The 12373-nt window shown below is 48.0% G+C and overlaps 1 protein-coding gene across 4 annotated transcripts in view; it reads right to left on the minus strand.

The window, feature by feature from the left end:
• CIZ1 (CDKN1A interacting zinc finger protein 1) overlaps positions 1-12373 on the minus strand; it is a 1193645-nt gene that overhangs the window by 762299 nt on the left and 418973 nt on the right. For all 4 annotated transcript variants that reach the window (XM_085614087.1, XM_085614089.1, XM_085614086.1 and 1 more), the window contains exon 7: positions 2129-2208. In XM_085614087.1, coding sequence (XP_085470213.1) covers positions 2129-2208 — 80 coding nt within the window. The remainder of the gene's footprint in view (positions 1-2128; positions 2209-12373) is intronic.

The following is a 12373-nucleotide window of genomic DNA, read 5'->3' on the forward strand; positions in this document are numbered from 1 at the left end:
TAATCTCTATTACATTTCTTCCTTGAGAAAAGCAATAGTGTTATCATGTCAGCTGAAAGGCCATTGAGGTCAAATGGCTTCTTTAGGGGACCAACATAGTTCAGCCAACCCCGTTCTATAGGAATTAGGGGCAGGAAAGCACTACAAATTAAGCCCAAGTAATACTAGTTCAGATTACATTCTTTGCAACATTGCATCAAGCTCAAGGTCCAGATATACGCACAAAAGTGGAGCACTTGTAGGAGGTAAACGCAAATTTTCAGAAAACACTCCTCAATGGCACTAAATTTGGGACATGTGTGTCCCCAAAGTTTAGGGTGACAGGAACTGCACGACACCTACCTATGCAAGAGGGTGGCACAACTATATGTGCTTTGGTTGTCCCATTTATTCTCAACACATATTCACACTTCCACTTGTGTGTAACGCAACTCCTAGATCTTTTCAAGAGGTACTTGCTCAAGTGTCGCTTGATCTACATGATTTGTGTGGCTTTAGATCAGACAATATGTTTTTTTCATTGTTGTTCAGTCCTTGTTGCTAGCTGAAACCAGCACGTTGTTTGAGCATGGGACTTACACACAAGCGGTCGCAGAAACAATGGTCATATGATCTGAGAGAATAACGTGTTTCACAGTAAGGGTGTGCTTCTGGGGCTAAATGCTGAGTGGTGGGAACGCCACGGATGCATGAGCAGAACAAGGTGTATACATGGATGCAGACCTGAACCGAGGAAGTAGAGCCCAAAGCTTCATCAAAGCTCCCCTGACGAAAGCCAATCTGGAATGTGGAACTTTTATCACTGGTCCATATCCAGAAGTCTAGTCTGCCGAAGGCAGTGTCTCCGAAGCTAATGGCTGGAAGGTAAAAAGAACCTTTGGTAAAGATTATAACGATCTTCATACCACGCCAAAGCTCAAGGTGCACTGCGCTGTCTACGTAAGTATTTAAACAATTTAATATGTGAGGACCAAAATTTCAAATATTAGCCGATAGAAGTCAAGAGAGCATCATCTATGTCAAGGGCCTCTACTGTCCCTTTGGGAATTTATAGTCTGAAAAATTTTCATAGGGAGGACTTAACATTAGAGACTTTTGATAAAGAATTACAGGTGGAAATGGTTTTGGTGCCTGGAAAAATATAAGGGATGAAGGTCGCACTGACAGTGATTTTATCATTTAACGATTTACGGAGACCTCTAGATGGGTGGGAAAACCACCACACCATCATCCACGCATCAGCATTCTCTCATTCAAATATCACTTCTGCCTTCCATGAGTGTTGGTTGGATTAAGATGATGTGAGTGTGACTCGTTAGAAACTGATGTTACTATAGACCCTTAACTTGTGAACTGCATGGCTTTTGAGGTCTTGTCATGTAGCTGCTATTACAACCTGGTTACCGTTTACTTCTCTATAACTTTTTTTAAGAAGATCCCATGATGGTGATCTTTATATAGATGGACGTGACTGGCCACCTGGTTTATGTGAACGTACGTCTTCAAGAGTTTGTTGTATGAGGCATAGCTACCGAAAAGCGGCAGATGTCTTGTCCATCACTCTCAATGGCCCATTAAAGAGGGCAGACAGGACATTTGCCACTTTTTGGAGGATGCCCCCTACCCTGTCAAACTCTAAATATGGCTCTTAGACTTTGTATGGTTTATTGTTTCTGGGGACTTTATTTCTCTATTCTGCAAACAAAGGAGGTGGTTAGAAAGAGGGAACTGGCTGAAGGTGTGGCCACAAATCTGTAAATGTGTGCAGAGATGCTTGTGATTGGGAGTTTGCACAATTTACAGGATGCTGCTATATTCCATTATATCACTTATCTAGAGGCTTGGTATTTCCTCACCCATTGGATCTGCAGCACTCTACTATCTCACCTTCTCAGTTTTCTTACTTGATAGCCAAAAGGATACATCTTCCTCAGTGGCTAAAGTGGTACACCCTCCTAAGTGAGCAAAGGTGGCACAAGCTCTGGCAAAGGGCAACAGCTTCTTCTGTGTCATGGCACGTACTCTCTTCACTGTTTAAATGGACACTGCCTTAGGGGTCAAATGAGCATACCCTTCTCGACACCAGAAGAAAAAGGATGAGTTCCTGAAGATGCAACATTGCGGTCACCTGTTTCTGGGGAAGTCGTTTCCTCTTCCTCCTTGCTCACACCAACACACGGTTCTCCATCACAGCCTTCTTCTTCTAAGCTGAAAAAAACAAAACGATCATTATTTACTTATGCCTGTTACCATTCCCCTGGTGTTTCCTTTATCGATTCAAAATAACCAAAGTGTAAAGGTTTGCTAGTGTAGGGAAGCTACATGTAACACCCTGTTCATTCCAGCTGCTGACAGATCAACACTCTGAAACAGGGTTTTCAGAAATGGATATTGGTAATGGAGAGTTGGAGAACCTCTAATCCTAACTATGCTTAAGGGATATCTGCACTGAAGAGTCTCAACCTAACACATTTTTCTTAGAAAAGCCAATTTGTCGAAATAAACATAACAGCTTGATAGCCTTTCCCCGTCCGCATTATAGAGGCACACTTGTGTTCCCTATAAGGTTGTTTTAAACGACAAATACCTGATCATTCTCAATCGCTCTTGGTCCTCGTTAAAAAATGAGGTCAGAAATCCCATCTCTTTGCACCGTGACAAGAAAAAAGCCAATAAACCAACTGCGTGTGGGGATCATCTGCGAGGATATTTTTTGCCCCCACACAAACCACATGCGCTTAGAGGGACTCCAAGATAGGCAACAGGTCAGCCATGATAACAAAACGAACTGTTCGGTTGGTTCAACCTTCTAACAAGCAAAATAAAATGGGAGCAATATCCCATGATGGAGGAAAAGAAAAGAGGAATCCTAAACTCCCAGGGAATACAAGCTTATAAACAGTTGTTAATGGTTCAAGGAGGCCACCACGCACATCCATCACAAGCGCACCTCACTTGCACCACAGGCACAACCTCCCTCTATCTTATACGCCTGCTCTGACTTCTCTCCCCCCTAATTTTGCCCTACTCTGAATCATCACTCCACTAGATTTCTTCTCCTCACTTCTTTGGTAACCCTTAATCTTTGACCCCCCCTTGTTAATTCTGTTCTGCCCCTCTCCTTTCTCTATCTTACCCCTGCTTTTTTCCAGCATAATCTTTCACTCAGCAGAGAAGAGAGGAAGACTGCCTGGTAGTAGTCCCAAGATGGGTCCATGGACAAGCCTTGGATCAGTACCGACTCAGCCTGTCCGCTGCACACGTCCAACACCACTGACCTGAACCATCATCTGCCTCCTGTACTGGCACTGAAGTCCCAACCACAACTCACCATCCTCATACACCACACAGAGCCCTGATTCCCATTTGTCTCTCAGTCCGACAAATGCAACTCTTGAGATTTCCCAGATTTCTTTATAAAACAGGTAATTAACCTGCTGCCATCCCCAATTCTGTATAGTGGGTGTTTCAGCTCATGTGCCTTCGATTACATGCCTGTGATCTCCCACAGTTGCGTACTTCTATTACCAGTGCTTTGTGTGCTTGAAATGATATTCATCCACCAGCATCTCCTATGTGGTCAGGATACCCTATGCAAACAAGTACCCCATTGTTGTGATCCCTTCAGTGTCTCACTGGGCTACTTCCCTAGATATAAAATGCCCCTGATGTCTAGGGACACCAAATAATAATCTTTCTCTGAACCCTGCCTCACGCACCTGACGAAGGACCATCTGTCTGTGCTGTAGCAGGAAGTCGAGGCTCTTTTGGCGAAAGAAGCCAGAGAGAGGGTTCCAGTGCCAGAAGTCGGCCGGGATTGTTATCCCCAGTACTTTCTGATGTAGAAAAAGTTTGGGGGCCGGTATTGCATATTTGACTTACACTCCCTCTCAATGCCTATCTGAAAAAGGGCAAGTTCGAGATGGTCACCCTAGCCCAGGTCTTGTCAGCCGTCTACCCTGGAGACTGGACGGTAGCATTGGACCTGCTGGGCACTTATTTCCATTGCCCAGTCCTGCAGCCCCATAGGAGTTACCTGCGCTTCACAGTAGGCCATAAGCATTTTCAGTTTGTTGTGCTCCCCTTTGGCCTTACCAGTGCCTCTCGGGTGGTCGCGAAAGTGGTGGTGGTGGTTGCAGTAAATCTTTAGGGGCCAGGATTCCCAGTCTTCCCCTACCTCAGATTCGCTTTTGAAGGCGGGCTCGCCCCAGCTAGTCATCTCCCAACTCCAGACTACAGCAAATTTCTTAACATTGTTGGGGTTCAATATCATCTGACAAAGTCACACCTGAAGTCTTCTCAGACACTACCCTTTATACGAGGCATTCTGGACACGGTGCAGTGCATGCCTATCCCACGGAGAAGAGAGTCTAGGACATTCTGGCTATGATTCTGATGTTTCAACATCTCTCCGGGATCTCAGTGAGGATGGCTCTGAGGCTGCTGGGACTGATGGCCATGCCTGCATCCTGCTGGTCAAGCAAGCTCTGCAAAGCAATCTGAAGTCCCCTTGGGCACAGCAACAAAAGGATAATTCTAATTTGGTCCAGATTTCAGGGGAAACTGCAAAAGATATGCAGTGGTGGGTGCAGGACTGCAATTTGCTCAGCAGACCCCCTCTCCTTACCACAATCAGTGCTCACTGAGGTGACCAATGCACTGCCTCTAGGTTGGTGGAGGATCCTCTTAGAGAGGTGGACATCAGAGCTGTCTAGTCTCCAGTGAACACTCAGCTCCATATCAACCTTTCGGAACTGAGAGCTATCCGCATGCACTAAAAGTCTTCCTGCCCTCTATCACAGGGAAGCTGGTGCAGATGCTCACCCACAACACCATCACCTCCACCACATGCTACTTCAACAAGACGGGTGTGGTGGGCTTGTGGACCCTATGATAGGTGGCTTTGCATCTGTGGATGTAGATAGGTCTCTGAGGGACTTTTCTGGCGACACACCACACACCGGGTTTCTTGAACAAATTAAGCCATTGACCCCTTGTGAATCACAAATGAAAGTTACATATGAAGGTGCTGCACGGTCTTTTCCGTGAATGGGAAGAACCCTGGCTCGATCCCTTTTCCACTGCTGAGAATGCGCAATGTCAGTACTTTTGCGTGTTGAAATTAACAAGGTGTTTCTCGCCACATAGAATGGAACTCGGGACTCCGATATGCCTTTCCACCGATACGTCTTCTGCCCCAAGTTCTGAAGAAGATCAGGACTGACCAGGCACAAGACTTTCTAGTAGCTCTGGATTGGGCATTGAGAGTATAGTATCCCGACTTCTGGACATGAGCATCTGCCGGGTCTGGTGGATTAGTGGACTATCACGGCCACTGTTGGGGACTGTGTTCAACCTCATGGTCTCTGGTTCTAATCCAGGCAGGTCCCTCAGCCTTTAATCCCTCCTAGGTCGATAAAATGAGTACCATTGAGTTGGGTAACAATGAAGGATAAGTTACTTACCTGTAATCCTAGTTCTCTTCCAGGGGTATCCTCATCAAAGTCATAAGCACTGAATATTCACGCCCATGTGTGGGGACCCCGGAAATAATAAAATTATATATGAAAAACATATATATACAGCTCTGTATATGTATAAACATATATTATTTTTTCCAAGCAAATGCAGCCCCCATAGAAGGCTAGACAATGTAGACACAAATATCCAATAATCCACCATAGGTATAATAATACACCTAAATCTCTTTTTTTTTCTTTTTTTTTTAATGGAGGTAAAAACACATGATAAAGAAAAGAGAACACTGTGCAAAACACCGATCCACAAAACATTGTTAGCCTGCAGGCTGTATTGCAATACAATACCATAGAGACTGAAAAGCCTTGTACAGGTAAAAACTGGCACCGTGCCTTTAAGGCAGCCCAGACTCCAATATCCCATCATGCCTCAGGGGTGACAGTTGGGTCAGTTGTTCTTTTTGCGGGACCGTAGTCCTAAACACAAAGATATACTTCTTCCATGTTTAATAATACAGTCCTCTCATTTGCCTGGGGAGGCGGGTGGATTGCTTATGACTTTGATGAGGATACCCCTGGAAGAGAACTAGGATTACAGGTAAGTAACTTATCCTCCTCTTCCAGGGGATCCTCATCAATAGTCATAAGCACTGAAAAGAATAGCAAGCCCACCTTCCACCTGCAGGCAAATGAGAACTGCACTATACATGGAAAAATCAGTTATTGAACAGATTCCTCAAGGAGGCTTGTCCTACTTGAGTGTCTGCTCTGGTGTCCGAGTCCAGACAATAATGCCTTGTAAATGTATGGACAGATCTCCAAGTGGCTGCTTTGCAGATCTCGGAGAGTGGCCGCTTTCCCTCTTGTGGAATGCGCTTTAGGTACTCCCCGAAGATGTCGTCTAGCACCTCGTTGTTGAGTACCCAGTCCTCTGGATCTTGAAAATGACGACTGAGTAAGTCCGCTTTGACGTTGAGCTCTCCTGGAAGGTGTACCGCCTTTATCAAAATGTTCCTTGCTAGGATCCAGTACCACAGGGACTGAGCCTCCAGCGAGAGGGTCCTGGATCGAGTACCCCCCTGTTTGTTCAGGTAGTACATTGTGGTGGTATTGTCCGTTTGTACTAGAATGGGACTCGTCCTTATTGCGGGTAGGAACGCTTTGAGGGCTAGGTGGACTGCCCTGAGCTCCAGCATGTTGATGTGGTACAACTGTTCACTGCTGGACCACAGCCCCTGGGTCTGCAGGATCCCAAATGCGCACCCCAACCCTGCAGGGATGCGTTGATGAACAGGAATTCCCACCTGTAGATTGAGTGGCTTCAACCACCACTTGATTGACTGCCTGGCCGCTGAGGAAAGACAGACTGTTTCCTCCCACAGTGAATTCCTTTGGTCCCATTTTTCCTCCAGATCTTGTTGGGAGAGGACACATCCTCAATCTGGCATTGGGCACCAGGAATATGCAAGATGCCATGGCCCCTAGCAGAGACGAGATCTCTCGTGCTGTAGACAGATTGTTGGTTATAATCTGCTTGCCTTTGTGGATAAGGGATAACCGTCTCTCCTCTGAAGGAAACACTTTTCCTACTGCGGAGTCTATAGTTGCACCCAGGTAGTGTATTCTTTGTGTTGGTGTGAAGGTGGATTTCTTGAAGTTCACCCTGAGTCCCAATCTGTGACACAAATTCAGGCAGCGTGCCAGCTGTGAGTGTACACTCTGAGGCGATGGACCTTTTATCAGCCAATCGTCTGGATAGGGATAGACGAAAACTCCTGCGCACCTCAGTGCAGCCGCTACTACCGCCATGCATTTTGTAAATACTCGAGGAGCTGATTTCAGGCCAAATGGTAGAACCTTGAACTGATAGTGGGAGGTCCCCACTACGAACCTTAGAAATTTCCGATGACTCTGTACGATGGGAATATGAAAGTACGAGTTTTGGAGATCCAGCGAGCACATCCAATCGCCTCGACGGAGATGAGGATATATTTGGTGAAGCGCAAGCATGCAAAACTTTTCTCTTTTGATATGCTTGTTGAGTGTTCGTAAGTCTGATTTTGTATTTCTTTTTTGATTTAGAAAATATCTGGAGTAGACTCCTCTCCCTCTCTGCGCCCTGGGAACTCTTTCTATTGCTGATTTGAGCAAAAGGGTCGCCACTTCTTCTCTTAGCATCTTGAGGTGTTGAGATGATTGTACAGGGTGGATCGAGGGAGGGGGACTCCGGAAACGAAGCGAGTTTCCATGTCGCAGTATATTTAGAACCCACTTGTCTTTTCCTCCCACCGGAGCGGTGGACGGCATTGGAGGAAGTGGTCTCTCATTGCTTTCCTTGAGCCTTGTTTCCACTGCTGGACTGGCGGTTATTTCCACGTCCCCTAGATGATCTGCGGGACTGAAATTGTTGCTTCTTCTGCCCTTGATTTTTCTGCCAGTGAGGGGTTTGAACCCTCTGTTGGTAGCTACGCCTGTCGGTTCCCCTATGACGAGGGAATTCTTTTAGTTTCTCTAGCCCCAAGGCTTTCATGGTCTCGAGTTCTGACTTCATGCGAGCCATTTCGTCATCCGCATGAGAACCGAAAAGTGAACTACCAGTGAAAGGCAGATTCAAAATTCTTGCCTGTGCTTCAGGTTTCAGAGCCGTCAGCCTTAGCCAAGAGGATCTTCTGGCGGAAATCCCATGAGCATACGAGTGGGCTGCCAACGTTGCTCCATCCGCTGCTGCGCTTATCACCTGGTTTGAAACTAGGCTGCCCTCGTGCAAGATCTCTTCAAAGTCCTTTCTGTCTTCGGAAGGTACTTTTTCTATAAATCTCTGAAGGGAGTCCCACAGCGATCTGTCGTAGCGCCCCAGAAGCGCTGAGGCACTGGCCACTTTCAGACTGAAGGCCGCCATGCCACATACTCTTCTCCCCCAAGAGTCTTTTGATTTACTTTCCTTATCCGGCGGCACTGTGGATGACAAAGCCACTGAATGAGTTTTTCTGGCAGCAGCAGTGATTACAGAATCCGGTGGAGGGTCCGCCTTGAGAAATAGAGGATCCTCAGGGGCCGGACGATATTTTTTAAGAATTCGCGCCGGCGCAGATTTGATAGTCGCTGGCGTGAGGAAGATGTCCATTACCGGTTTAAGCAACCCAGGGACTAAAGGCAACAGTGGACGAGACACCGCTCGCTCATGAATGGTCTCAAAGATGACGGAGGAGGTGGTTTCTTGAACAGGCATGGGAATGTTCAATTTTGTCGCTCCTCTGCACAACACATCTTGGAAGGTGCTGATGTCGTCCACTGGCGATACTCTAGAGTGTGGGTGAATAATCCCTTCTGGACGAACGGCTTGACGAAGAGGATGAGGGGGACCTACGCCGCCTTCTCCCCGATCTGATTGACTCTCTTCTACGAGAGGTGGACCTGGATCGCCTTCTGGGCGAACGTGAGCGCCGTTGGAATTCTCTTCCTCGAGAATGGGATCTTGCTGGTCGTGATGGTTGATCCAGAGCCCTCAATCTTGTTAATGAAGCATTAACTGCCTGAATCATCGAAGTGTCCTGAGGTATTTCCCTGATGGGGCTCTGAGTCAGAGTATGGTCCTCCTCTTGAGAAGTATGTTCCACTGGAGGAGTTGGAGAGAAACCCAACACCTCTGGCGATCCGGATCTTGATCTCGAGCCTTCAGAGGCTGAAGGTGAAATTGAAATAGGACGACATGAATCGTGCTCCGATGTGGTATATACCAATCTATGTGGAGATTTGCGTCTCGATACTGGTTTGAAAGTCAAACGAATGTGTGACGTTTCCTGGTATCCCACCGCGGAGGACCGTCTCGACGGTGATAGGCCTATCACCGGAGATCTGGACTTCAATGCCGAGTGGATAACCGGCGATGTGTCCTGCCTCGACGTCGAGAGCATTGTCGTCGACGGAGGACTTGTCCTGGACGGAGGCCTAGAACCCAACGGGGAATCTCTCCTTGACGTCACTATCTTCTCCGAAGTTTTGGAGACCTTTGACGATGGAGGCACCTGCCTCGACGTCGATTCCGACGGAGGCACCTGCCTCGACGTCGACTCCGACGGAGGCACCCGCCTCAACGTCGAGTGTTCCGACGATGATCCGTGTCTCGACGTTGTCAGTACTTTCGAAGACGATCCCCTTTCTCTTGACGGCGAATCAGGTCTCGACGTCGAAGATCTTCCCTGATCTTTTGACAACGATCTTTGCCTCGACGTCAATGTAGATTTCGACGTTCAAACGCCTGCGCTCTTCATGCGACGTCCACTTTTCTCTTGGTGTTGATTTCGACGTTGAGCGATGTCTATTCTTTGACGTCGAACGATGTCTTCTTGGCGTCGATCGGTGATGACTCTCCTTCGACGCCGAAGGATGTTTTCTTGACGTCGAAGTTGCCGAAGACGAACAAATGCGCTTTGCCGCCGGATCGAGTGTCGACGTGGACTTTCTTTTGGAAGCATGACTCTCCCTGGACTCCTCACCTCTCAGCGACGATCCCGCCGCCGGAGTCTTCGACGCCGAGCCCGACGCCGATGGAGAACAAACAGGGACCAGCTGCTTCGACGTCGACCGCTCCGAAAGGCCATAAAGCCTAATTCTCTCTCTCTCCTTCAAATTCCTCTTTGAAAGGTCCTTGCAGTGACGACAGGATGCAGAAGAGTGAGAATCCGGTAGACAGACGATACACACATCGTGTGTGTCTGAAGGGGCCTTCTTTTTGCCACAGGATGGACAAGGCATGTGTGAGAAGTTAGCCTGATATATGATGTCACTAATTCTAGTGTACACCCTTTATCAGTCCAACCAACCCTTATGGTGATTGGTTGTAAAGTCAACCTTATAGACCAGCTATCCTAGTGGTAGCATGGACAAGAGCAGTCTTAGGCTAAACTCTGTATGGCATGTGAAGATAGCTGTTATACCATTTGTAATCCCTTGAATACCAAATGAAAGGACACCAACAGATATATATAAAAATAGAATGTATTTATTCTAGTCAAACCCTCAGCACTCTTTATGAGATTCGAGGTAAGTACAACACAGTCTTATTTAAGCATACATTAAGTCACACAGGTAAGTAATACAGTTAGGCCCTAGGGGCCACGCAAACCATATACTAAGTAAGTGGTATAAGAACCACTGTCACGAACACAGGATAGGCCTAGGCCTAGGGAATCGCTGGGGCTACACTATACTACCAAAGGTTAGGAAGTGGGAGGCCCACGGGATTCAGGTGCAGAGTGGAAACACTCACGCGTAATGCGTAAAAGTCGATAGAATTACTAGAAGTTAGAAATTAACAGTTTTAGGACACTTCTGGTATAGCTAGAAAGTCAAGACTCGGAAACTAGACCCTAGGATAGTCAATACCCTTGTGAGCACCGAAGTACTCAAGTTACCTAGCCCACGGGCTGCGGGTGCATAGGTGTGAACTTGCGTCGGGTTTCGTCGTTGACCTCTATGGATGCCTGAAGGAAAGTTGCTGACAGGCAGTCAGTGAAGAGTGTCCGGTGGATCCCAAGGATGGGATCAAGAAGGAAGGAACCTGCAAGCAGAAGGGACAGAGTATAGGTCACCAGCCAGGAGCCGGGAAGGAACCAGGAAGGAACCAGGCGATGTTGTGCAGATGCAGGTGAAGAGGTGAAGCTTGTCGCAGCAGCCATGGGTACCAGGAGGCGTCGAGGACGACCAGGAGGCGAGCTGTCCCACGAAGGCTCTTGCTGTCGGCGGCGTAGATGTCGAGATAGGACCCAACAAGCCTTGGCAAGCAGAACCCACGCAGAATGGAGGACTTGCTTCTGGTGCAGACCAGGAAGGTCTGGGGTGCTTCTCTTTCACAGAGGAGCGAGTGCCAGTCTGGAGGAGCCGGACCAGCAAGGTGAAATCAAAGGTTCGTCGTCGCAGAGGTCACTAGCCAACGGGCCAGCAACCGGACAACACGTCGAGCAACTCAGGTGCAGAAGGCCCCCACGCAGAACACGTGAAGTGTGGGGAGCTGATCTTCTTTGCAGATGGTGCTCGGGATGGGGGCTTCTCAATTCCCCAAGCACAGCCTCGAGGAAGCCTCAGAAGTCGCGCTAGTCAGTTACTAGCCACTTTTCCCAAGTCGCCGGTCCCACGTACCTCGTCGCCTCCAGGGGTCTCAGCTTTGCTGTAGAGGTGGATCTGGTTCAGAGGTGTCTGGAAGTCTCGGCGCTGGTCAGTCTCTGCAGTCGTCCCTCGTAGGATCAGTCCCAAAGCAAGCACCGGTCGCTGAATGGTGCCTGGTTGCCCAGGGTGGTCACTCCTTGGCCACAAGGGAGATTCTTCAGTCTTCTTCCTGAGGTCGAATGTCGAAGGTCCAGAGTTTTTGTTCAAGTTGCAGATTCAGGATAATCTAATTTAGCAGGGCTCAGCTACCTACTGATATACTGGGCTAGTGGGCTGGGCTACCTGCAAGGTCCCTCCTATGGGTGGGACCAGGAAGGGGAGTGGCTACACCCCCTTTCCTTTGTCCAGTTTCACGCCAGAGCTGGGGCTGGAGTGCCCCAGTGCCGGTTTGAACTGGACAATGCATGGGACACCTTGTGTGCCCCAGGCAGTGTCTAATTTCTTTCATCCCTCCCTGCCCCAATACACTAAGGCCTGTCTGGGGTGGTGCTAGCACCTCCCAAGGCAGGAAACCTATTGTCCAAGCCTCCCTCGCTGGAAGGTCTCCCAGCAGCAGGAGGTCAGACTTGTGTCTGTGGCAGCAGCATCCATTTTGTGATGCTGGGGCTCTGGTTAACTTTAACCGGGTAAGTAGGTTTCAACATGTCTTCTCCCTCTAGAAGGGAGGAATAATATCCTCATTGCCAGAAATGGTATGGGGGTATTATTCCAAAGTGTTAGACACCTTACAC

This window comes from Triturus cristatus, chromosome 1_2 (assembly GCF_964204655.1).
Source record: "Triturus cristatus chromosome 1_2, aTriCri1.1, whole genome shotgun sequence".
In the NCBI taxonomy this organism is placed as follows: Eukaryota; Metazoa; Chordata; class Amphibia; order Caudata; family Salamandridae; genus Triturus; species Triturus cristatus.